The 26,987-nt window shown below is 41.9% G+C and overlaps 2 protein-coding genes and 1 pseudogene across 2 annotated transcripts in view; 1 reads left to right on the top strand and 2 right to left on the bottom strand.

Annotated features, from left to right (window-relative positions):
* CD74 (CD74 molecule) overlaps nucleotides 1-1,736 on the bottom strand; it is a 13,307-nt gene extending 11,571 nt beyond the window's left edge. Inside the window, exon 1 of the mRNA XM_044664496.1 lies at nucleotides 1,562-1,736. Coding sequence (XP_044520431.1) covers nucleotides 1,562-1,635 — 74 coding nt within the window. The 5' untranslated portion in view covers nucleotides 1,636-1,736. The remainder of the gene's footprint in view (nucleotides 1-1,561) is intronic.
* Nucleotides 1,737-3,378: 1,642 nt separating this feature from the next.
* LOC123233820 lies at nucleotides 3,379-5,146 on the top strand (annotated as a pseudogene).
* A 13,929-nt stretch (nucleotides 5,147-19,075) lies between these two features.
* Nucleotides 19,076-24,949, bottom strand: RPS14 (ribosomal protein S14). The gene is made up of 5 exons (XM_044664498.1): nucleotides 24,917-24,949; nucleotides 21,674-21,824; nucleotides 21,405-21,566; nucleotides 19,526-19,602; nucleotides 19,076-19,188 (listed from the first exon to the last, which is right to left on the bottom strand). The coding sequence occupies exons 2-5, from the start codon at nucleotides 21,820-21,822 to the stop codon at nucleotides 19,121-19,123; spliced, it is 456 nt and encodes a 151-aa protein (XP_044520433.1). The 5' UTR covers nucleotides 21,823-21,824; nucleotides 24,917-24,949; the 3' UTR covers nucleotides 19,076-19,120.
* Between the last annotated feature and the right edge of the window lie 2,038 nt (nucleotides 24,950-26,987).

Genomic DNA, 26,987 nt, shown 5'->3' with positions numbered 1-26,987 from the left:
AAGAAAGAAAGAAAGAAAGAAAGAAAGAAAGAAAGAAAGAAAGAAAGAAAGAAAGAAAGAAAGAAAGAAAGAAAGAAAGAAAGAAAAAAAACTTTAGCAGTTGGTAGATTAAAGAGAGCTAAAGATGGTTTGAGGTTGGATACATATAAGAGGAAAGTCGGTCATCTATTGAGCTAGAATGGACGGACACCAATCTTTAAGGCCTCTTCAAACCCCCATCTGCCTGGCTACAGCTGACGTCATCATCTCCGACTCCCTGATTGGCTAGTTCACAAACACTCCAAGGATTTGTGGTCACTGTCCAAAAGGGGCTCCTTCGCAGGGCTTGGGGAGGGGTAGTTCTGTCCCCTCCATCCATCTCCTGACAAGAAACAAGGACAAGGCCATTTTGGTAGGGTGGGAAGGATGAAAGAGGCCAGAACCTAAGGATTATAGCCAGAATTAGGAGGGGGAAGCCCCAGGGGAAGCTGGCCTGAGGATGCAAAGGAAGGCACAGGAGAGGGGAAAGAGGAAGGTGCTGGCTGGGCTTCTCTAGGGATGCAGTTTTGGAATGGACGCTCATTCCTCCCTCGGGCAGCCACAACAAGGCGCTGTGAGGAAGTCCCCTAACAAGAAGTCCCTAGATAAAGACCAGGTCCCTGGGGTTTGGGCCAAAAAAAAACCTCTGAGGGAGTCAGGAGTGGGGTTAGGAAGTGGGGATCCCCGAGACTCCGAATGGAGTTAGGCAGAAGATGGAAGCAGTGATAGAGAAAGAGGAGAGTCAAAGCTTTCCCAAATAGAAACCTGTAAAGTAAGAAAGCAATTTATAAACCTGAAATTGCTATAGAAATGTGAGCTATTGGTATTACACCCAGGCACATTCAGTAATGCTGCATTACCTTTTTTTTTCTTTTTTTTTTTTCAGCCTTACCTTCTGTCTTAAAATCAATACAGTGTGTTATTTCCAAGGCAGAAGAGCAATCAGGGCTAGGCAATTGGGGCTTGCTCCACAGAGAGTGTCTGAGATCATATTTGAACCCAGGACCTCCTGATGCCAGACCTGGTGCTCTATCCACTAAGCCACCTAGCTGCCCCTAAGGATGCACTACTAACTGAGGAGGCAGTGAAAGGAACAATAAATGGGATGGGATGTGAATCCTGGCAAGGCTACTTAATACTTCACCTGTAGAATAAAAAGATCAAACTAGCCAAGTATCCTGACCCTTCCCAGCTCCAAATCTATTATCCTTATGACCCACCAACCCAAACTGCTCCCCAGAAGAGGAGACTTCAAAAAGAGAAAGGAAAGAAGAAAACCTTAAAAGAAAATCATCTGTTTGCCTCCCAGTTGGGAGCACCTCACCTTCTCTTAGATGGCTCTGGTTGCCTTGAACTCCCATTGATGAGGAGAAAATTCTGTCTGTCTGTCTGTGTCTGTCTGTTCATCTGTCTGTCTGTGTCTCCTTCTATCTATGCCTATATAGGTAGCTATTTCATATTGGACTAGATTTGCTCTGTCCCTTCCTACTCTGAGGTTCTATGAAGGAAGATTATAGTTTTTTCTTTTTTAAATCTCTGTTACCGTTGGGATGCTGTGCTTCCTCCGAGCATGGGCTGCTGCTCGTGGTTGGAGATGAGGTCTCGCTGGTCCTCCATGGTGTCTGCTTTGCCCCTCAGAGAGTCTTCACCTGCTGCTAGTCTGACCTCCTCGGCTGTTCTGGGTGTTCTGACCTGATACGCCCAGCCCAGCCCTTCAAATTGATACTGAAGAGAAATTTGATTCGTTCAGGGGAAAGACCAACCCACCCATTTAGTGGAAGTGAAAGCCCAAGTTGGAAATACCCAACTCAGTTCTTGGCAACCTTCTCCCACTTGGGTGGACAAGGAGGAGGGAGAGTTCTTGGTTCAGGTGGGGAGTCCTGCCGTCCCATTGGCTGAGCAGGCAGCATCACTTGCTTCTAGGCAGACCTTGATCACGAGAGAGCTCTTTGAACTATTAGGGAAAAAGTAGAGACAAGGAAAAACCAAGACTATTCCTGCTTTCAGAGATAGCTCTAATTCAGCAGAAGGGACTATCTTTGGGTCCCCCCACTCTGAGATTAGTGGGACAAAAAGAGGCTAATGTGACCATGAGTCAATCGTCTCAACACCTCAGTTTCCTCCTTTGAAAATGAAGGATTTGGCCCAGGGCATCTCTAAGGTTCCTTCCATCTCTGATATTTAGCACATTGTAAAGTGCTTAATAAATGTTTATTGAAGGGCTCAGTGGATAGAGAGTCAGGTTTAGGGATGGAAGGTCCTGTGTTCAAATCTGGATTCAGATACTCCCTAGCTACATGATCCTGGGCAAGTCATTTAACTCCCATTGCCTAGCCTTTATCTCTCTTCTATCCTGGAACCAACACGCCATATAGATTCTAAGATAGAAGATAAGGGTTTATTTGTTTCATTTTCATTTTAATTTTTTTATTTGAAAATTTTATTTAATTAATTGATTTAGAATATTTTTCCATGGTTACATGATTCATATTTTTTCCCTCCCCTCCTCTCTTCCCCCTCCCTTAGCCAATGAGCAATTCAACTGGGTTTTACATGTCATTGATCAAGACCTATTTCCATATTATTGATATTTGCACTAGAGTGATCTTTTAGAGTCTACATCCCCAATCATATCCCCATCGACCCATGTGGTCAAGTGGTTGTTTTTAGAAGAAAGGGGTTTAAATAAATACTTTAAGTGTTTATTGACTAACATTCTTCTATAGGCTTCTTCTAATTCTGACATTTTGTTCTAAGGTTCTTTCCAGCTCTGATAGTCTGTCTGCTAAGTCTGTCTGTCCATCTCTATCATTCTCTGTTCCAGGAATCCTTTCAGCTCTGACAGCCAATGCTACATGGTCCCTTCTAGCTCTGGATTCTAAAAATTCATAGAATGTAGAGCTCGAGCAAGCTTGCAGATAATATAGCCCTTCTCCTCATTTTACAGAGGAATACACAGGCCTGGAGAGGAAAAGGGAATTGATGGTGGGCATGCAGAAAGGACTGATTCTAGAGCTGAAAGAGATCTTAGAAGTCATCTAGGAAACTAAGGTCTAACGATTTCCAATTATTTGCGTAGGGTCACCCCAATAGTAAGTAATGCAGCTAGGACTTCAAGCCAGGTGCTGGAACTTGAAATCTACTGTTCTTTCAACTGTGCTACATTGACTTCTGTGTCTTGGTTGGGGAAATTGCCTACTTGGCATTACAAGATGGCAGCCCAACTTTAAAAGCTCCTCTGGGAAGGAGAGCTACATTGACTTAGAAACCCAAGATGAGCCCTCTCCTCTCTGTCACTCCCTTCCCTCCACTGCTTCCATTATCCCCTCCCTTCTCCTCCTGTCCCCACTCCTCATCGTGATGGCCACAGCCATTGTTACGTGCACAGCCTGGGCCCGCCATTTTTCAGAGCTACCTGAAGCTCTGAAAAACACAAGTTTTTGAAACGGACCCAACTTTCTAAGCCGGGGCAAAAGAAGCCTTCCCTTCCCCTGATTTTGCGGAGCCTTGCTGTTGAGGCCAAGAAGACTTATGTGAGAGACAAACCCCATCCTAATGGTGGCACAATTGGCCACATGGATCCTGGCAAGACTACGCTGACAGCAACAATCACCAAGATTTTGGCAGAGGGTGGTGGGGCCAAGTTTAAGAAGAAGGAGATCCACAATGCTCCAGAAGAACGAGCCAGGGGTATTACCATCCACGTAGCCCACGTAGAATCTAGTACAGCCACTCAACGCTATAGCCATGCTGACCACATCAAGAACATGATTACTGGGGGCAGCTGGGTGGCTCAGTGGATTGAGAGTCAGGCCTAGAGATGGGAGGTCCTGGATTCAAATCTGGCCTCAGACACTTCCCAGTTCTGTGACCCTGGGCAAGTCACTTGACCCCCATTGCCTACCACTCTTCTGCCTTGGAGCCAATACACAGTATTGACTCCAAGATGGAAGGTTAAGGGTTTTAAAAAAAAAATTTGATTACTGGCGCAGCCCCACTGGATGGCTACATCCTGGTGGTGGCAGCTGATGGTGGTCCCAGGCCTCAGACAAGGGGGCTTGCCAAACAGATTGGTGTGGAGCACTTGAGAGTGTTTGTGAACAAGGCAGATGCTGTCTGGGACAATGAGATGTTGGAACTAGTAGAGAATAAGGGAGCTGCTCACCGTGTTTGGCTTTGATGAGGAGAAGATGCCTGTCATGGCTGGTTCTGCGGCAGCCAGAGTTCGGGTAAATGCCATAATGAAACTGTTGGATGCTGTGGACACTCATGGTCCTGTGCTGCTTGGGATCTAGAGAAGCCCTAGCTGCTGCTGGTGGAGTCTCTTTACTCCATCCCTGGCCGAGGCACAGCGGTGACAGAGACTCTGGAAAAAGGAACTGTGGAGAAGGAAGATGAATGTGAATTCCTGTGTCACAGCAAGAATTTTTGCTCTGGTCACAGGAATTGAAATATTTCCTCAGTCTGGAATGAGCTGAGGCTGGGGATAATCTTGGTGCATTAATTCGGGGGCTGAAGAGGGAGGATGTTCAATGGGGCATGGTGATGGCTAACAGGCTCCATTCCAACCCATCAGAAGGTTGAGGCTCAGGTTTACAATCTCAGCAAGGAGGAAAATGGCCACCACAAACCATCTGTGTCACGCTTCATGTCTGTCATGTTCTCCCTTACATGGACTATGGCCTCCTGGGTCCTTCTACCACCAGAGAAGGAAATGGCCATGCCTAGAGAAGACCTGAGACTAAACTTAATCTTAAGACAACCCATGATCTTGAAGAAAGGCCAATGTTTGACCCTGAGGGATGGTGGTAAAACCATTGATACTGGCCTGGCCACTGATACATCAGCTATGACTGAAGAGGATAAGGACATGAAGTGAGCTGAGCTCAGCTCTCACCTTCTTTCCATCATTGGTACCTCACTGGCTTGAGTCAAGAAACTCAAGTGCAGGAAGTGAAAAAATAGCCCTCCGGCTCTTCCTGCTGTCTCCAGCAATGCTGTCTCTTGGGACTGAGGGGCCTAAAAAGTGTTGTGTGAGTGGTGGAGCACAACATGTGAAGTAGCTTGCTATTGTACAGATTAGAAGATTAGCCACTGGAATATGTAACTATGGGGAAATATTCAAAATAAAAACTTAAAAAGAAAAAGAATAAAGTGAATATATTGAAAGAAAAAAAAAAAAAAGATTAGCCACTGGCCTTTGTTACCTTGAAAAAGAAAGAAAGAAAGAAACCTAAAGTCACCAGAATTTATCTGGTCCTTGGATCTTCAATTTTAAGAAATGGGTTCTTTCTACCTCTCCAATCTCCTTCTGCTGGTTTTAAGTAACTAATTTAGATTCTTCTGATTCTTTTGGTTCTGGAAGATCTGTGAGCACTAGGAGTCTAAATTAGTTCCTCGGTAACCCCTAACTAGGGACAGCTACGTGGTCAAGTGGATAGAGCATGAAGCCTGAAGTCAGAAATTCATCTTCTTGAGTTCAAAACCAGCCTCCAACATTTAATAGCTATGTGACCACTTAGCCCTGTTTGCCTCAGTTTCCTCATCTGCAAAATGAGCTGGAGAAGGAAATAACAAACCCCTCTAGTATATCTGCCAAGAAAACCCCAAATGGGGTCACTCAGAATCAGACATGACCGAACAACTCTTACCTGGGCAGGTTGCTGCCAAGGGGCAAAAAGTAGCCCCTTGAGGTCCATCAATTGGGGTATGGCTAAACAAATTGTGGTACATGTTGGTTATGGAATACTATTGTGCTTTAAGAAATGACATGATTTCAGAAAAAGCTGGAAAGATCTGCAGGAACTAATGCAAAGAGAAATAAGTGGAACTGGGAGAACATTGTACACAGTAATAGCAATACTGGATGATGTTATCTAAAAACTTGGCTACTCTCAGCAATGCAATGATCTGGAACAATCCTGAAAGACTTATGATAGAGAATGCTCTCCACCTCCAGAGAAAGATCTGTGGAGTCACCTTTCACATCAGTGTATTTATGGTTTTATTTGGGGAGTCTGAGTGTGCTCTTCCAACACTGACCAATATGGAAGTGGGTTTTGCATGAGTTAAAAAAGAGGGGGGAAGCGGCCCCTTGCTTCCCTTCAGCCTTCTGTTAACTCTGTGTCCAAAATCCATTGTAATCTTCTGGAGAACACAGATTCTCCCATTTTTGTCTTTGGGGCACTGGTGCTTTGTCCAAGGTAGGAGCTTAAATATTTGCAAAGTTCATTGGAGGAACTATGCTCAGTTGCTCTGTGAAAGCTTGGAACCATTTCTCTAACCTCAAAGTGTGGCTCATGTCCCGTGTCCTGGCTGGTTTCTCCAACAGTACACATTCAGATCTTTAAACATTACTGTGCATGGAATGGGGAAGGGCCTTTCTCTAACCCTATCCCCCACCCTCCCAAGTCCTAGGATGGAGCTGAACTCAGCCTGCCATCCAACAGCCTTAGGAAGAAACCACAAGCCTCCATTTTATAGACAGGGAATCGTGACTTCCCTACGGTTCCACAAAGCCAGGCTGGGGAAGTCTCTTTAACCCCTCTCCAAGAAGAGAAGGTCCTCAAGGATTTTTTGCATTTGGTTGGGAGGAGGGGAAGTGGTTCATAGTTAAATAACAAACTGCCGTCTGGACTATCGCCCTGACTTGTGTTTATAGTAATGGAGATGGGATTTCCTGAACCACTCACTCTCTTTCCACTCCCCTCCTAACTAATGGCACGCATTTGTGAGCCAGTAGCCAAGGTTAAGGAATCAGTCTGGAGGTTAGGCAGTCCATCTGGAGTATTTTCTTCCCAGGAATCACAATTTTGGAAAGACACTGACAAACTGGAATCTATTCAAAGTAGGGAGAATACAGAAACTAGGTTCCAATGAGAAATTATTAAAGGCACCATTTTTCTCCCCTCATTGCTTTTTAAAAAAAGACATTTTATTAGTGTTATCAAAATGACAACCAAAAACCAATTCTGTTTGCCCCTGGCTCTCCTTCTAATCTCTCTTTGTGTTTTGGATTGTGCTGCAGTCACCATTTTTTGCTGTCATTTTTTGCCATCCTCTTCATATGTAGATGGCTCTGATTCTGCTTACTATTACTTTCTAGACATCTTCCCTTATTTCTCTGCATCCTTTGTATTTGCCATTTCTTAGGGTGAAATAAAATTTCATAGCATTTGTATATTATGGTTTGTTCAGCTCCTCTCTAATTGTTGGCCATATGGGTTCTTTTCAGTTTTTTGCTCTTATTAAAACAAAACAAAAAAAAATGCTGCTATGGCTATTTTTATACAGATAGGTCTTTTTCTTTTTTTCCCCCAAAGGAGCTGTTCTCTTCTCCAGGCTATTTAGCCTGAAGAAGAAAAAACTGAAGAGAATATTACAGCTGTCTTCAAATATTGAACGAATGTCACAAGGAAAAGAGTGCAGATTTGTTCTATGTGGGCCCTTAGGGCAAAATTAGGACCAGTGGATGGAAATTATAGAAGCAACTATAGATTTAATACAAGAAAGAATTCTCTCTCAATTATAAATATCTAATCATTGAATGGCCTTCCTTGCAAAGAAATGAGGTTCCTGTCACTAGGAGTGTTCAAGCAGGGGCACAGTCAGAATCCCTGCATGGGGTAGAAAGACAGACAAGATAACCTGAGGTCCCTCCTTAGATTCATGGAATTAGGGACCAGAATTCTCTGTGTGTGTGTGTGTGTGTGTGAGAGAGAGAGAGAGAGAGAGAATGAGACAGACAGAGACAGGGAGAGAATCACTTCCATATAGGTCATGTCCACTGAACTAGCCTAGGCAGGCACAGTACCCCTAAAGCAGGAGCCCATGGGAAAACAGACGCACAAGCAGAAGGAAAGGCAAAGCTTATAATTCCTTTCTAACCTCTTCTTCCCCATGATGCATGCAGGTATTATTCCATCCAGCTGTTTCCCATAACATTTCTCTGCCCTTCAAACTTTTATTGGCTACAGAGCTCTACTATCACCCAAAGAGTAAATATTCTTCTGTGGTCACACTACCAAGCCCTCTGAAGTCCAACGTGTTTTATATCTTCATAGTAACTTTAATTCTTCATTCATATCCCTTTTTCTAAGGTTTCTTTCTCCTTCCTTCTTCAAGCCAGTCTGCTCTTGCCCCAGAAAGCCAGTAATCAATCCTTGGAATGTGGCCACTTTCCCTGCCAAACATGGGCTGGGGATGGAATGGAAGAAGAGTCCTCTCAGCTTCCCTTAAGGCACTTACACTAATAAGAAACTGATCAGGCCACACATGGAGGTTCTGAGCACAGAATTTCAGAATCCATCTAGTCCAAGCCTAGTGGTCATCCACTCTGTTAAAGTGGAAAGGGCACTGAATTTGACATCTGGGAACCTGAATTTGAATCTCTCTCTACCTCATATCCAGCAAAATGAAAAATATGGAAATATTCAATGCTGAAAGGGCTACAGAAATATGGACACACTATACATTGTTGTTGGAGCTGTGGATTAATCTAATGATTCTTGAAAGCAATTTGCAATTATTACTCAAAAAAAGGTAACTTTTAAAATTTTTTAATATTTTATTTTTTTAGAAACATTTTCCACGGTCACATGATTCTTGTTTTTAATTTCCCCTTCACCCCCCTTCACCCCCCCCATATCCAACATGCATTTCCACTGGTTTTAACATGTGTGATCAATCAAGACTTATTTCCATATTATTGATAGTTGCATTGATGTGGTCATTTAGTGTCACATCCCCAACCATGTCCGCATCAACCCATGTGTTCAAGCAGTTGTTTTTCTTCTGTGTTTCTACTCCTGCAGTTTTTCCTCTGAATGTGGGTAGCATTCTTTTCCCTAAATCCCTCAGAACTGTCCTGGGTCATTGCATTGCTGCTAGTACAGAAGTCCATTACATTCGATTTTACCACAGTGTATCAGTCTCTGTGTACAATGTTCTTCTGGCTCTGCTCCTTTCACTCTGCATCAATTCCTGGAGGTCTTTCCAGTTCACATGGAATTCCTCCAGTTTATTATTCCTTTGAGCACAATAGTATTCCATCACCAGCATATACCACAATTTGTTTAGCCATTCCCCAATTGAAGGGCATCCCTTCGTTAAAAAAGGTAACTCTTGGGGGCAGCTGGGTAGCTCAGTGGAGTGAGAGCCAGGCCTAGAGACAGGAGGTCCTGGGTTCAAACCCGGCCTCAGCCACTTCCCAGCTGTGTGACCCTAGGCAAGTCACTTGACCCCCATTGCCCACCCTTACCAATCTTCCACCTATGAGACAATACACCGAAGTACAAGGGTAAAAAAAAAGGTAACTCTTAAGATGAATAATTTCCTATTATGTGTAAAAATTTAAAAAGCCTTTGACCCAGATGTTCCACTGCTAGGCGTTTTTCTCACAGAGGTCAAAGGCAGAAAGACGCTATATACACCAAGAGATTCATAGCAGCACTTTTTTACAGTAGCCAAAAACTGAAAGTAATGTAGTTGCCCATTCACTGGGGAATGGCTAAACAAATTATGATGTATGAATATAGTGGGATGTATCTGCAGCATAAGAAGGAACAAATATGAAGAATTCAGAGAAATATGGAAAGACTTAGATGAACAATGAAGTAAACAGAACCAGGAAAACAATTTACATGAATACAATAATGGAAAGAACAAAAAAAAAACCCCTCTAAAAACTGGATGATTCATAATTATAATGAACAAACAGCCCCAGAGAAGAATTGAGAAAATGCATTTCCTTCTCTCTCTTCATTTCGAAGGTGGGGGACCATTACTGCATTTGCTGTCAGACACCTTGGATGTTTTGTTTACTTTTGTTGAACTATTTTTCTTCTTTTTTCTATTCTTTGTTACAAGGAATTACTTGCTGAAGAAGTGGGGAGAATGACTATATCTGGAAATTAGAATGCCATGGAAACAAAATGCATCAATAAAAATCAGATAAAAAGATTTTAAAAGAAAAGGGTTGGACTAGAAGTTCTTATGGATGCTTCTGCTTCCAAATCTATGACCCATGAGCTATTTGGAAGCCACCATTTACAAAGAATCCTTTACCTTCTGAGGCAGCCCATACCACACAGATGTTATTACTAGGAAATTTTCACTGATATCAGACCTAAATCTGCCTCTCTTCAGCTGCTGCTCATTGGTCATGCCTCTTCCCTTTAGGTCCAAATGGAACAAATCTAGTCCCTTTCCAATATGACAACCCTTCACATATATGAAGATGGCTTTCATGTCTCCCTCTAAGTCTTACCCAGGCTAAGCATCCTCCATTTTTTTTTAAACCCTTACCTTCTTTCTTAGAATCAATACTAGATATTGGTTCCAAGGTAGAAGAGCAGTAAAGACTAGGTAATTTCCCAAGGTCACTCAGCTAAAAAAGTGTCTGAGGTCAGATCTGCACCCAAATCCTCCCCACTCCAGACATGAGACCTCTCAGTGAGCCAGCTGGCTGCCCCGACATCCCTTCTTCTTTCAGTGAGTTCTGATGAGGCACTCTATCTTCCTGGTCCTCTCTTTTCCGGGTATTCCGGCTTTTTAAATGTCCTTCCTAATGTGATCCCCAGAACCTTCAGACATGGTGTGATCGAGACAGAGTAAAGCAAAAGCATCGTCTTCCTCATTCTAAGCACTCTGCCTTCCTCAAGATGGTCAAGAAGGTTGGCTTCTTGATTGCCACCATTGATACTTTTTGACCTTGCAGCCCACTAAACCCACCCCCCCCCAGATGTCTTTGTTAGGAACTGTGGTCCAGCAGGGTCTCCCTTACTATCCTGCACTTGTGAGGCTGAATATCTAAACCTGAGTGGAGAATATTACATTTATGTTTAATCTTTTTAGTTTTCTCAGATTTAATCTCTCCTTATAGCCTGTCTAGATTTTTTTTTTTTTGGGGTTCTTGTCCTCTAGTGTATTAGTTATCCTTCCTAGCTTTTTATCCTCTAGCTATGTGGTACAGTGGGTAGAGCCCTGAGCCCAGATTCAGGATAACCTGAGTTCAAATCCAGCTTCAGACACTTACTAACTGGGTAACCCTGGGTAAATCATTTCATTTCTGTCCCAGTTTCCTCATCTGTAAAATGGGGATGATAATAATAGCACCTTCTTCCCAGGGTTGTTGTGAGGATCCAATGAGATATTTGTAAAGCGCTTGGCTCATAGTAAGCACTATAGAAATGTTATCATTACTAATTTTATTAATTAATTATATTTTTATGTTGTTATATAATTGATCGTTATCCTCTACAGATTAGGCAAGCATGTGACCTATGCCTTCATCTAAGTCACTAATAAAATATCAAACAGTGTAGGGCCCAGGGCAGACAGAACACTTCCTTCAAGTCAGCATCAACATCTTTTTGGGTTTAGTCTTTCAACAAGTTCTGAATCATCTATTGGAAACTTGACTGAAATCTTACGTGCCCATGTCTACCGTGTTCCCTTGATCTACCAACTTGGCTCCCCTCCCCTGCCTCAGAAAAGTTTAATGTGACGTAGGAGACCTATTCTTGATAGAGTCACTTCGGTAGTGAGGGCTGCTTCCTTTTTTGGATATTGGGAAACCATCCCTTCAATAATATATGCTAAGATTTTGCCAGGAACTGAAATCGAGCTCGCTGGTACAGAGTTTGCAGATTTCACACTTCCCTGTTTTGAAGATGGAGGCAATGTCTGCCTTTCCTAGTCCTGTGGTACCTCTCACCAACAGCCACCTAGCCATCCACCAGATATTTCAGTCCCTCAGATGTGATTCATGTGGACCTTCCATGAACTTACGTGTTCACTGCATTTTTCAGTTTCCAGCTAAGCATCTTTATTCACTCCTTCCCAGTTCAGAGAACATTTCCCCTTGAAAAACAGAAGCAAAATAAGCTTAGTTCTTCCTTTTCATTGTCATGTATTATCCTGCCAAGCAGGAGCCCTATGCCTTCTGTGGTTTTCTTCTTGCCCCTAACATCAATAAAACCAAAAAACATTTTATCAGCCTTAACTTCAGCTCATTAAAAAAAAATTTTTTAAACCCTTTATCTTCCATATTAGAATTTAGAATCACTACTGTGCATTGGTTCTAAGGCAGAAGAGCCGAAAAGGGCTAGGTAATAGGGGTTAAGTGACTTGCCCAGGGTCACATGTTTGAGGCCATATTTGAACCCAGGAACTCTCATCTCTGGGCCAGACTCAATCCACTGAGCCACCCAGCTGCCCCTATTTCAGCTCATTTTTGCCTTTAACACTATTAGAGGACCTGATAGCTATTGCTTAGTTGTTTTTCAGTCACTTCTGACTCTTTATCCCCATTTGGGAATTTTTTCTTGGCAGATACTGGAGTAGTTTACCATTTCCCTCTCCAGCTCATTTTATAGATGAGGAAACTGAGGCAAAAGGTCACAGATTTGAACTCAAAAAGTCTAACTCCTAGCCTGGCACTCTATCTGCTGTACCACCTAGCTAGCTGATGCCAATAGCTAACATTTATATATAACTAATTTTTATTTAAAACTCTTACCTTCTGTCTTGGAGTCAATATTGTATATTGGCTCCAAGGCAGAAGAGTGGTAAGGGTAGGCAATGGGGGTCAAGTGACTTGCCCAGGGTCACACAGCTGGGAAGTATCTGAGGTGTCACATTTGAACCCAGGACCTCCCATCACTAGGCCTGGCTCTCAATCCACTGAGTTACCCAGCTGCCCCAATAACTAATTTTTTTAAGGTTTGCAAAGCACCTTACAAATTTTATCTCATTTTACCCTCACAATAGTTGAAGTTTATTATTACTATTATTATTACTACTTTTATTACTATTATGTACTACTATATCATTATTATTACTATTATTACTCCCATCTTACAGATGAGGAAACTGAGGTGACTTGCTCAGGATCACACAGCTGAGACCAGATTTGAACTTCCAAATGACAGCTCTCTGCACTCACTGACCACCTAACTACTGTTGTATCTCTTCTCTATTTCCTGTCCTTGCTTCTGTCACCTTCATTTGTCTTTTGAAAACCTGAGTTAATGAGTTTTCTTCAGAGTCACAGTCTCTTTAGATAACTCTCCTTCTCTACCTCATGGGAATTGTGTCTTTAGAATTTCTTTCCTGAAAGTTTCCTATGCTTCCTGGGCTGACTTCTGCAGAATTTTAGGCCCCTGGAATCTCTCTTGCCTTTTGCGGAAAACTGAAATCCAATCTCCAAAAATAAGGCATTGCCTATGTCTAAATGCCTATAGACTACATCTATCAAATTATATCCTATTTTCTTCTTTCTGACACATTCTCAAATGGGAAAAGGAAGAGCTTCCCATTCTTCAAGTTCCCCCATTTTTAAATGCTTTCTTTTCCCTCCTACTTCCATAGTGGGAAATGGCATATTTCTATTTGTGTAGGTTTTGCCCCTTGATGGAGTGGACTTCTCTGTGCCCCCAGTTCATTCCTGGAACTCCTGGCTTAGGAGCAGGCAGCTATGATGGGCAGTTTGTTGCCTTAATCACCCACTCTAGCTAGGGCCTGGCTCTGCCTAAAATCTAACTCAGCACCCCTGCAATTTCCTCACCAGATGCCAAGCCACCCAGGCCAGAAAAGAAGCAAGGCAGCAGTACTTAACCGTTTCTTGCCTGGGCCTCCCACCCGCTCTTCTGAGGCATCTTCTAGGATGATTGGTGCTTCCTTCCTTATCCATTTTCTCCCCAGCTGCTGGTACAGCCCTGCCCACGCTCCCCTTTCCATTTCTGGAACTTTAATGAAATTGATCTAAGACTCCACTAATCAAGCCCTTATTTTCCAAACCAAATGATCCCCCCCCTGGCTCCCAAGCACCAGGTTAAGCAATTTACTCGCCAGAATATAAATTCCTTCAGGGCAGGAACTGACTCTGTTTCTGTATGTGTAACCTCAGCACTTAACAGTGTTGGCACCTATTAAATGCTTTGTAATTCATTCATGCTTTCCTAGTGCCTAGCACAGTAGTAGACTTAAGGAATATTGGTTGGCAGAACTTGGGCAAATCACTTAACCCCCATTGCCTAGCTCTTCTGCCTTGGAACCAGTACACAGTCACAATTCTAGGCAGAAGATGAGGGNCTACCTGGACACAATGGAGTATGCCTTTTTCTGAATCAGATGCTTTTAATGAATTGTTTTTCCTAGTCACAAGGGATGATTCATCCTGGAGGAGTTAGGGTTGAAATAATTGTCAAGTACAGATAAAAGTCACCAAGAAGACTTTTTTAAATGTTTCAATTTATTGTACAAAGAGTATTTGATTTGCAGCCAGAAGATACAGTGTTTAAATCTTAGCTCCAGGATTTTCTACCTGATTGGCTTTAGACAAGTCACCAGTTTCTTTATCTGTCAAATAGGAAGGGAAACTTGAGAAGTCTGAAGTCTCTCCAGCTTGTTCAGTCCATAATCCTAGGAACCTAATTAGACTACAACGTGATATATGAAGAACTGTGGCCTTTGCACTTTTGGGAAGTTCCAAACTTGGCTTTCAACAGTGTAGAGAAGTGCTTCCCACTGTGAAAACATTTCCCCCAGAAATGGAGCCTGGCCATCCATTTGCAATTGGGAGCTTTAGGACTTGATTGGGCAGCCACTGAGGTGTAAAGTGATCTGTTCATGGTTGGGTGTGGTTGTTTGATTCAATTCAGAGGTGGGATTTGAGGCCAGGTCTGTCTACCTATGGCTGATCCAACTCACATATTTAGTATTAAAGAAATGTTTGGGGAAGGGAAAGCTTCTATTTGGGGAAGGTGAGAGAGGAAGAGGGAGGGAGGGAAGGAAGGAAGGAAGGAAGGAAGGAAGGAAGGAAGGAAGGAAGGAAGAAAAAGATAGTGATTAGGCTGCATTTAATTGAATCAGATACAGTCACTTCCTCTCACTATTTAGACCAGTGAAGTTATCATTAAAACAAGAATTTCTTCAAATTGCTTTTGGCCTAGAGTCATCAGTACAAGCTGTCCTCCCCTTCCAGCCCATTCTTCTCCTCCTCAACTCCCAAATAACTACTGTCATTCCTCTATACCAGGCTGGTGATGTTTCCCAAATTTCTCATTTCTTTGCCTTCTGGAGGGAGACCTCTAGCAGTGGTCTCCAAAGCAGAGTACATGCATCCCAAGGACTTGAATAAGCACATTGTGTTAAATGTACAAGATGATCCATAGGGGTGCAGAAAGGAAATAAGAACATATTTTATATCACCTAAAAAATAAAATTGTATTATTAATATATGGATTGACATTGATTGGAGCATTCATTTGGCTCATACTCCTGTAGTTCATTTCGTCCCTATATCCCACACAACCTATCAGAGGGAAGAGGATGAGTTCTATAACACAGAGGGAGAGGTTGACAGTTGTGCCATCACTTGTTCATTCTTTGGTTTTCTTTTAACCCTTACTTCTGTCCTAGTAACAACTCTAAGACCGAAGGGCAAGGGCTAGGCAAACAAGGTTAAGTGACTTGCCCAGGGTCCCATAGCTAGGAAGTATCTGAGGCCAGATCTGAAACCAGGTCCTCTAGATCCCAAGCCTGGTGCTGCCCACTGATCCACTTAGCTGCCCATTTGTTTATTCCTTTTCAGTGTATTACTAAATATTGTTGTTTTATGTGAATGTTCAGATTCTATTGCTATTCTATAGCCTTAACAAAATTAACTAGCTCTTACAAAATGAGTGATTTAAAAGATTCCTGCAAAGAAATTGTAGATTGAAGATACTAATGTGAATGCAAGTAAACCAGAAGATGGCAAAGCTGACATTTTGTTTCAAGTCAGCCAAATTTCAAAGGTAAAATGAATGGCAAGATCTAACAAGATCTAATGGCCAAGCACTCCCCTCAAAACAATAAAGATCATTTAAAAGATATTTACTCTTTCATACATCCAATAATAAATCTTACCCTAAGTGCATATTGTACTTCTGAAATATCAGCTAATGATAGTTTACTAACATGATAAGCAACACCCCAAAGCTTGTTATCAAAGAGAATGTGCCACCTAGAAATAATTAGAGGATGAAGGGAACAAATATTTTATTAAGGGTCTACTATGGGATAGGCACTGTGCTAAATAACTTTCAAAATATTGCTTACTTTGATATCTGCACACCTGAGACATTTGGAAAAAGAATTTTCTAACCTACTTAAAAGTCTTCCAGTTGCAGTTTTTTAAACCCTTTGTTAGAAATGGGGCAAAAAATGCATTTTGGTTATACAGTGGATGGTGCTGGCATTAGTTCTGAATTCAAATCCTATTTTATAAGCTTGCTCAGATGGAGAGCAAGTGCCCTAACTTCTCTGGGCCTGTTTCCTCATTTGTATAATGGGAATACTACCAACTTCACGGGTTATTGTGAAGACTTAAGATTATATAGATTTGAAAACCTAAAATTGCATAAATAATATTCCAGTTAAATTTTAAGAATTAACATCAGGAACCATGGATATTTGATATTGCTGCTACTAGCTGACACCGAGATAGGGATTGGAGGTTAACAAAGCCAAAATTCTTGCAATTGGAGGATGAAATTGAAAAAAGGTACTATGACTTCTCACAGCCATACACTATCTTTGAGAAGCATCTTTTTCAGTTATGGGAACTACTCAAAAGAAATACAGAAATTCAGAACCAGACCTTCAAAAATCAGTCAGTATTAAATCACGATTTATTTATTTAACCTATACCTTCTTAGAATCAATAGTGTATTGGTTCCAAGGCAGAAGAGCAGTAAGGACTAGGCAATGGGGGTTAAGTGACTTATCCAGGGTCCCGGAACTAATAAGTGCCTGAGGCCAGATCTGAACCCAGCACTTCCTGATTCCAGGCCTAGGGCTCTATCCACAGGGCCACCTAGCTACCTCCTTTAAATCATGATTTTAAAAAATGATTGGGGAAACTAAGTGACTCAGTAGATAAGAGCCCCTGATCTGGAGTCAGGTCCTGGGTTCCTATCTGACCACAGATACTTCCTAGCTGTGTGACCCTGGGCAAGTCACTTAACCCCATTGCCTAGCCTTGTAGTGGTGAACCTATGGCATGCATCCTAAAGGGGGAACTCAAGAGTCCTCTCTGTGGGCATCCAAACTGCTGCTTTCACCCCAGCAGTTTTAGCTGCTCCTCTCCACATGTACCTGAGGACATTCTTCTCATCACCTGCCCCTCTGCCCAGTAGCCCAATGGGAGGGCTTCCCCACATCCCCACTCCCGTAAGGTGGGGAAGAGGGGCACCTCCTAGCCTTACCACTCTTCTGCCTTGAAACCAAAACATAGTATTGATTTTAAGACAGGTCAAGTTTTTTAAAAAGCTGTCTATCCCATCCTTTAACATCTTCATTGTATAATGTATAGACAGAGGCCATGCATGCAGTTTATAAATCACACCTGCATGGGGAGAGGGATGTAGCATGCATGACAAATGTTTACTGGTGGGGTGTACAATAAAAAGTCAAGACTCCAGAACTTGACTGCTTCCACAACCACAAGGGTCGGTCCTTGGCCAACTACTCAACTAACTCCTGAATTTTCTCATCTTTAGAGGCATAAAATGAGAGCCAAGAACATTAGAATTGGTGTCAGCAGAGACCTGTATCCAAATTCTGTCTCTCACATTATGTGATCATGAGGAAATAACTGAGCTTCCTGTTCCCCCATGTATAAAATGGGGATAACTGCCAACCTGCTGGGATTCTTTCATCAAATGAAAAGGCATGTCTTTTGAAAACCCTCTAAGTGCTATGTAATCACTAGTTACTGCTATTTTGACCTTTGTCAATCTGTTTCCAGAGCCAAATTCCAATACTACCTATGAGATCAAATGTACCTGCTCGTTTTAAAATACCAAGGTCACCTTAGGAGTTGCACCTATATATGTGCATTTATGTGGCCAACCTGGGTCTCATTCTGGATAGTTTCCTATTGTGACCTTCTCTTCCTTGCCATCCTTAAGACTTCCTTTCTTCTGTGGGAAAACAAAGCTAATTGACCCAGGTGAGGATTAGACCACTGTGGGTTTGGCTCTCTAACCACTCAATAAGGATTTATTAATGCCTACCACAATTCATGAATTGGGGACACTAAGAAAACTAAAAGGTAGTTTTGTTTTTTTTCCCTCAGAATGAGCTCCAGAAGTGGCATTTCTTCCTTCTTTGCCCCACCTCAGACTGTGACCTTCTCCTAAAATTGGAAAAAGCAGAATCTGAGTCTGCTCCATTTGGATGCATTACCAATAATATATAAACACCAACTTTTATTGACCAAGTTCTGGAACATCAGTAGTGCAAAACTCATCCTCATGCTACCATCATCAAGTAGCCAGGACTGCCAGACCAAATTGGCCTTCCTCCCTGCAGTCAAGCAAGCTGAAAGCAACCCCTCTCCTTCACTTCCCCTTGAACCTCATTCTCTACTTTTAGAGCTAAGGGACAAAGGTAAGAAGATATAACTAGAAGAACACTGAAAGAATAAAGTTTGCTTATTATGCTTCTCTGGAGTGTGGTCTCTCCCAAATGTTGTTTCCAAAACAATAAAGGCATTTTTAAATAGAAAGAACATCAAAAAAATATAACATTTCTCTTGTGTTTCAAGGATTATGACTCATTTCATCTCTTATAACCAAAGCTTAATAGTTTTAAGTACTTTATGGATCACTTAAATCCAATACTCACTCAGAGATGGGGCAATTGAGGTCAAGAGTAAACAAAAGTTACCACAATCACAATAAATAGGATCCTATTCTATTCCATCATTGGTGTATAAAACACTGGGCAACATTAAGAACAACCCTCAGATTACAATGGTCAACAATGTAGAATATAATTTAGGAATTAACAATCTAACAAGAAGCACTGATTTCAGTCAAATAATCCTGACCGGTCAGTTCTTTCTTTGCCTTTACATTTAATATTACTGTTAAGCCTCCTTCCCTAATGACTTGAACATGGGCCCTAGGCCACAAACAGAACCCCTGTGAGACAAAACAGGGTACACACATCAAAGTAGACAGCACCAGAGAGAATTTACCATTTGAGAACACCAAAGGCAAACAGATCATTGTGATATCTTTATTGACAAAAATAATCCAGCAAACAAGGTTCACAGACGGCGACCACGGCGACCACCCTTTCTGCGAGTGCTGTCAGAGGGGATGGGAGTGACATCCTCTGTACAAAGGAAAAGAAAAATCATGTTCCTGTGACCTGATAATACTTGGAAGTTTTCAAATATACATAATCACAGAATATTAGAGGTGTAAGAGACCTTAAGAACTCTCTAAAATGGGTTCTATAATAGAGTAGAGAACAGACCTAGGAAAACTACAATAAAATCAGGCAAAAGAGAACCCTGCTGAGAAAAGGGGTAAGGATTGTCCGATCAAAAAGAAGCACCTTCAACATTAAATCTAGCATTGGACAGGACATGCAGGTACCTAGTCTAGTCAACTTTGGACCTCAAGTTCTTTGGAATTCTACTTAAGCAGCAAGAAAGGAATTAACTCACCAATCCGCCCAATCTTCATTCCAGAACGTGCCAGGGCTCTCAGGGCTGACTGAGCACCAGGGCCAGGTGTCTTAGTCCTGAGAAAAGTCATCAAATCATTAAAAAAAATCCTTGACCTGGTGGAGCTAAAAGTTTGAACTTAAAACACCTACTCCTCACCATGGGCTCCAATTGTGCACATTATATTTGTGTAAATGGAATTAGCTTGAGCCCATTCATAGTCAAAAATCTGTCCATCCTAGGCGTGGAAATGATGTAATCCTCACCTTACCCACACGTGACAATGAGCAGCAAATCTAGAACAAGGGACTGCCCTTTGGGCAGTCTAAATCAGTGTAGAGGCTGCCATTTGTCCATTTGAATTAGAGGTGGACCCACAGAAAGTGATGAAGGACACTATCTCTTTAAGTATGTTACTCACTTCCTGTGGAGGCAGTTCCAGTTTGAACTCAGTGCTGAAGGAGCTCCTGAGACCACAGACAGCTTACACTCTGTATTGTCACATGGGTAAGTTAGGCTGACTTCCTTGGCCTGACCGGGCCGCTTCCAAACTCTGCCTATCTGGCTGTTGGGCCTTGTGGCTTACAGCTTCATTTATTTAGCCTCTCCCTTTCTCTTTATTCCTACTTTTTGCCTACCAGATTGTAAATAAACTCCTCAACCCGGTGCTGACTTGGGTCTGATTTAATTACGGAATCAACCTGAATCGTTGATTCCTGACCACACTTTAAATATATATCTATAAAATACCCTAAATTTTCCCTCTTACATATTACAGAACATTTCATGGTTATGAAGGACCTTATATACATTTTCTCATTTGACCCTCACAACAAACCTGTGAAATGGGAAAGGCTGTTGAACATGGGGGCTGTGATCTCTATCTTATGGATGAGAAAATGGGAGTGTTCAGGGTTTTATAACTAAAAGTTTCATTGTCTCTAGCATATTGTTAATCTACCACCAGTAAAACAGGAGTAACAAAGCCCACTGGCTGTAAAAGTGACCAGAAAAACTCAAAACCCCTATCTAATTTCACAAGATGAGTGATCTTTCTTCTACCAGCATTACTCTGATGCCTTAGGTTGGCATGGAAGTGACACAAAATTCTGAGGCAAAATATGAAAGGAGCTAAAGATACATACACCAAGCTAGACAAGCTTTGACAGTCACTGAGTCATCTAAGTGCTGAATCTCCCCATCTACCACCATCCTAATGGAGAACTGATAGGCAAACCTTTAAAGGTGTGAAGGTAGTGAGGTCTGTGGCTAGAAAGAAAGCACCTAAGGAAGCTAGAGATTTCCCTGCCAAGTAGGCCCAAGCACACCTGCCTGAGAGACCCTTTTCACAGGCTTCCAGGATAGTGCTGGATGAGCTTTCCAGAAGGTCTAAAGGAAGAATGAAAACCTCTTCCATCGAGGATTTCTCTCCATTCTGGGTATTCAGTCCATCATTCCCAGGACTGGTGTTCTCTCTTAATATACATTTTAAAAGACTCTAAGCATATGCTTCCTTAGTAATAACCATACTGGCGGCATCTCCAACACAGTTCTAGAGACCACAAAATGTGGAACTTAGGCACTATACAAGATTGTCTAGGCACAGTAACTACAAAGGTTTGATCCAATGGAAGCTTAAGAAAAGATGACATTTCCCCTATACTGTGGTACAGAAAACAAACCCAAAGCCAAGGGACCAAAGTTTGACTCCTAGCTCTTTTTCTTACTTCCTTTAGTGTCAAACAAGTCACAGTGGACTAAAAGGAAAGATCAGACTATGACTGGGTGTGGTATGATAGCTTTTTGATTTCCAAGATGACTGATCTCCTTTCCATGAGACCACACCACCTCACTAAAGATACCAGAGAACAACACATACCGATTTCCTCCTGTGGCCCGAAGTTTGATGTGAAGGGCAGTGATGCCTAGTTCTTTACATCTCTGGGCAACGTCCTGAGCGGCCAACATAGCAGCATAGGGAGAAGATTCATCTCTGTCAGCCTTGACCTTCATCCCACCAGTCACTCGGCAGATGGTTTCTCTGCAAAGATGCCATAAATCATTAATCAAAATAGAAACTTACCGTTTCATGTAAAGTGGGAAACAGACAGCCAAGATTATTCCTGGGACCTTTATTCAGATACTCACTTGCCAGAGAGATCAGTCACATGGACAAAGGTATCGTTGAAAGAAGCAAAGATATGGCAGACACCAAACACATTTTCTCCCTCTGCAACCTGAGGTCCAAGGCTGATGACCTGTTCTTCCTTCTTTTCCTTCCCCTTGCGAGGTGCCATTTCTGAGCAAAAGAAAAAACATTTACATATGGAAAACACAGGCCATTTTTGTGTTTATAGTTTCACAGACTACACAATTTATAAGATTCCCCACACCCTAGAACTAGAGTAAATGAGCCAAACATTTTCACATGTTTCAAAAACATACCACACGGAGGCATGTGCATTAAAACTACATGCTAAAAAAGAAAGCAGGTTGTGGTTTAGAAAAGCTTATAGGCCAAGAAATTTTAAAATGCTCATTTTAAACCAGACTTCATACAGGAAGCACACAAGTGCCTGAGTCAGGCAGTGTGGAATAGTTAAAATAATCCTAGACTAGAAACTATAAGACCCAAGTTTGAGTCTTGGATGTCACTAGTCTGTCTCTGTGTGATTTCCAGTGTCCATTATCTATCTGGTTTGTTAGGAAAGAAATATTAAATGTGAACTATTATGAAACATTAATAAAATAGATGTCACCTATTGGGTTGCTGGTGAAATGCTTTACAAAGCCATTTCATCTAGATGTAAAATATCATTTTGGGGGAAAAATTTAATTTGTAGTCCCTTCCTCCAGAAAAATGAAGCATAAGCAGTAGTAAAAAAAGGGGGGGAGGGGGAATTACACAGTGATAATATGAGGCCTAGATAATACCTTTGAGACCTCAATTTTACAACTAGGGAGACTGAGACCCAAAGGAAAATGTGACTTGCCCAAGATTCACAGGTCATTAACAACTGAGCTATGATCCACTATAGGACAGGTAGGAGAGAGCAATGAAGCAGCAGTTCTTGCCTTCAATAAGCTTACATTCTCTATAACATGTTTAGATAACTTCCAGATTGCAATTCACAAAATTGGACCAGGAAAACTAGTACAGAAAAGAAGATTTTGGTTGACTTACATGAGTTAAATTTCAAGAAGTGGGATGTAGAAGAAAAAATATTAAACTCAGTCCCATTTCTAAGCCTGCCTCCCTTCAAAGGGATTTAAAGTACATAAAGCATAATATAAAAGTGATTGGGAGCTCTCCAAAGGAGAAACTGTTTTAATCATCTTCTATATGTCCCAGCCTAGAAATTCCTCTGCAGATAGGTTCATTAAAGAGTTGGAGAAGACCTAAGAGATCTTCCAGTCTACTCCCCCTAATTTTATAGATGGAAGCAAAGGCCTACAAATCCAGTGACTTACCCAAATATGCAACTGACAGGTAATTTTGACCTTCTGAATCCAAAATGAATGCTTTTCTCCCTTTAGCTTTCCTCTTAAAATGTATCTAGGGAATCATTTTCCTCCAAACCCCAAAGTTTCACCAGCATGCAACTAATTTTGCCATTTAGCAGTGGCAGAACAGCTTATCTAAAAAGGCCTAGTACACTACACCCAAACCACCCATAATTGTTGGTATCTAAACTCCCAGGGGAAAAAATAATAGCTGCCACTACTTAAGACAGCACTGGAAAGTTTAAAAAGTGCTTTCCTCATTACATCCCTCTGAGGTAAGTAGTACAAATATTATCTTTGTATTTCAAATGTAGGAACTTTGTAGGGCTTAGAGAGGTTCAGTCCTTAATCACTGATAGTTGATAGAAACAGATCCTCCATATAATACCTTTCTAGAGTGGCAAATATGACAAAAAGGGAAAATAAACAATGTTGAAAGGGCCATAAGTAAATATGCACATTGCTGCCCTACTGGTGAATCTGGGAAACAATTTGGAATTTGACACACACACACACAAAAAAATCACTATACTATAATCAGTGCTAGGTTATGTGCAAAAAATAATAATAAAAGAGAAAAAGGTCTTTTATGGACAAAAATTTATAGCGGCTTTCTGAAGTGACAGAAATCTTAAGACTAATGGATGTCCATCAATCAAGGAATGGCTGAAAAGATGTGGTATATGAAGCCAGACAAGAAATGAAAAAAAAAAAAAGATTTCCAAAAGACACACAAAGTCTTAGGTGAACTGATACATAACAAAATAAGCAAAAGCTGAACAATTTGTGGTATTATACTATAAAACCAACAATTTTGAGACACTTTAAAGAATGATATGAAGGGGCAGTTTGGTGGCTCCATGGATAGAGCCGGGCCTAGAGACTACAAGTCCTAGGTTCAAACCTAGCCTCAACATTTCCTAGCTGTGACCACAGGTTAAGTCACTTGACCCCCACTGCCTACCCCTTACCTCACCTCTCTTCTGCCTTAAAACCAATATACAGTATTGACTTTAAAGACAGAAAGTACAGGTTTAAAAAAAAAAAAGGAATGAAATGAGCAGAACCAGGAAAACAAGTTATGCACTATCATCAAAGCTGTAAAAACTTTGAAAGCTGCAGTCGATACAATGATCATGACTCTAGAAGATAATCCAGAGACAATTTCTGCACACGACCATAGTGGGAATTTGTTTGGTCTGACCATGAGTTGTTAAAATTTTTTCTTTTTTTATAGGGTCGGGAGGGAAAATAGATGTCTGAATTTTAAAAACAGGGGAAGGAAGGGGCTTGCTACGGCTTTAAGCAGTGCACATTTCGTACGGGATCACCGCATTAATAGTTTTACTTTGTTGCAAGACCTCTCCTGAAGCGAGAGTAACAGTGTATCTAATGTAAAAATACACACAAACGCGCAACCCTAAAAAGAAGTTAGACTCCGATTTTTAAGATTGCTTCTAACGCTAACATTTTGGTCTTTTCCACGTGTTACTGAACAGGACTAAATCCGTGCTAGAAAAGAGCAGGGGAAGGACTGTACTGGGCGGCCGCCCCCACCCCCACCCCCGGCCCGAACCCCGTCGTTCCCCACAAACTCATAGTCCAGACGGTCTCCCAGCCAGGAGCCCGCGTCCTCCAAACCCCGTTCGCAAGAGGAGACCTCTACTCCGCTCCGGCCGCCAGGCCCCACCCCCGTTCGCGCTCCTCCCCGGGCCTCCGAACCCCCCTTCTTCGCCCATCCCTGAACCCCTCACCCTCCTTCCCAAACAAAAAGAAACGGCGATGAGCGGGAACATCCCTAACTTCTCCTCTGAGAACCCCCTGGGACCTCCCGAGGTTCCGAGTCCAAGGATGGGGACCGATGGTACGGAGGCCGCAGCCACTTACCTGCTTCTTCACTCGGGCTGCCAAGACCGGAAAGGGAAAGCAGAGAGTCACGGGGTCCGGTGTCATCTCGGATCACCCGGAAGTTGTATGTCAATGCACAGGAAGTGAACGGAAGAGTCTATTACTTCGCATTTCCTGAAGAGAAAAGTAAAACGTACACCCTAAGGGACTTAAATTATTAGCTGGACATTGGGAAAGAGTGAAACTTAAATAATTTGGAGGAATTGTTTTATAACGTCATACGGGAAGAGGAAGAGAAGTGATTCAAAATGACGGCGTCCAAAGGGCGCGCCATCAAGACCCTTTTTCAAGATGGCTGCCTCCGTGCCTAAACCAGTTCCTCCGTACATTCCCACCGGAAGCAGAAGTGAAATAACATCTTTAAAACCTAATGTTACGAGTGTGGGAAAGGAATTGTGATTATTACACCTAACCGAAAAACCCCTATTGAATAATGTTTTAATGTCTACAAAAAAAATTTGTTCACAATAAATCTCTGAAATAAATGTTTCTTTTTACGTTATTATTCCCATTTTGCAGAGGAGGACTCTTGAGTCCCAGAGTGGAGAAATTACTTTACCGAAGTATGCAGCTAATAAGACTCCTAATCAAGATTGGAATTTACATAAGTCTAAGAGTAGCCCCCTATCTGCGTGGATAAAAAGGAATTTTTCTCCTAGAGTATTCCGTATACCTACGAATTCACAGGTCTGGACCAAAAAAGGAATTAAGGAGAAAATTTCAAAATAGCCATTGGTGCTGGGATCAGAGCCTGACCAGGGGAGCAAGTTTGTGAGAGAGGTTACCAGGACGGGAGAAATAATATAATCAATCAGTAATAAATCAATAAGCATTTTTAAGTACCAATAGGGTGCCCACACACTGTGCTAAGCACTTTACAAATATTATCTTAACAAATGAATAGTTTTTGAGCAGCAGCCGTCAGAAACTGCTATAGTGGGAAGAGCTATGAACTGGGAGAGGTGAGGTGTCAAGGTCAGAAAGACCTAAATTGTAGCTCTTGCTCCACCATTAACTTTTTCTGTGGGATGGAACAAATTATTGATCCTCTTTTGGTCTCAGTTCTAAAATGTAACAAATAAATAAACTTAGTTTTAAAATAAATACATGAAGTAAATAGGACAGCCTAGATGATTTCTGGTCCTTCCAAGATCTGATGTTTTGTGTCTAAAAGGACTTTTCTTCATCCTATACTCAAGACACTATGAGGAAGACTGGAAACTCACATCCTATGGCCATCTTTGGAAAGTATGTTTCCTTTCTGTCCCAGGATTGTCTAACTAGAACACTCTTGGTCCCAGAATTTCAGAATTCCAAGAAAAGACCTTTATAATCCTACCCACCCCCACATCCCCTCTTTTTAATCCTTCTCTATCCCCTCCCCACTTCTAAGCCAATGTCAATTCTATACTCTCAATCCTTTCTTCCACTCTGCTCTGTCCCAGGCCCTTTGCCTTTACCTCCTTCCCCATTAGCTGAAACCCCTCCTTCCCTCTTTTTTTTTTAGAATTTCAGTGGCCCCTGGCTTTATTAACCATTTCTATGGCACTTTTGTCCCTTAGTCTTCAGCCTCATTAATCTCTGAGAAAGGGCTACTGGATGTAATGGCTGTGGGGCCCTGTGATCCCAGAGTCTCGACTGTATGATTGACCAGGATAAGAAACAGTTCCTGCAGCAGCTCTTGGCTCCCCTGATGCAAGAGAGTTTTGTTGTCTCTTTATCATCTTCTCCCCCCTCCCCCCAAATTCATATGTTCCCTAAGGTTCTGTCCCTTGCCCTTTTTACTCCCTACAAGACTCACAAATCTGTCTCCTGCTATAATCTTTTCCCCCAAAGTTCAATTCCATATTTCCATTTGACTGCTGGCATCACCAGGCCTTTCAAACTGAATATGCTTTGAACTGAGCTCTATTGCTTCTTTTATTTACTAGCCTTAAATTTTAATTTCTCTACTTCTGCCAAGGGCATCACCATGCATCCTTCCACAATTTCCCAGGTTTACAACTTCTAAGGTATCCTTGATTCTTTGAAGATCCTCCTTCACCCTCTA

The sequence above is a fragment of the Gracilinanus agilis genome, chromosome 2 (assembly GCF_016433145.1).
Source record: "Gracilinanus agilis isolate LMUSP501 chromosome 2, AgileGrace, whole genome shotgun sequence".
In the NCBI taxonomy this organism is placed as follows: Eukaryota; Metazoa; Chordata; class Mammalia; order Didelphimorphia; family Didelphidae; genus Gracilinanus; species Gracilinanus agilis.
This window is presented reverse-complemented; position numbering and strand designations above follow the sequence as displayed.

What these genes read in the sequence shown, in the direction of transcription:
- RPS14 (XM_044664498.1), bottom strand. Translation starts at nt 21,822, where the DNA reads ATGGCACCTCGCAAGGGGAAGGAAAAGAAGGAAGAACAGGTCATCAGC. An exon ending in GTGACTGATCTCTCTGGCAA is followed by an intron (nt 21,567 to 21,673) that starts GTGAGTATCTGA and finishes GCATCTTTGCAG; the next exon opens with AGAAACCATCTGCCGAGTGA. An exon ending in AATGAAGATTGGGCGGATTG is followed by an intron (nt 19,189 to 19,525) that starts GTGAGTTAATTC and finishes TCCTTTGTACAG; the next exon opens with AGGATGTCACTCCCATCCCC.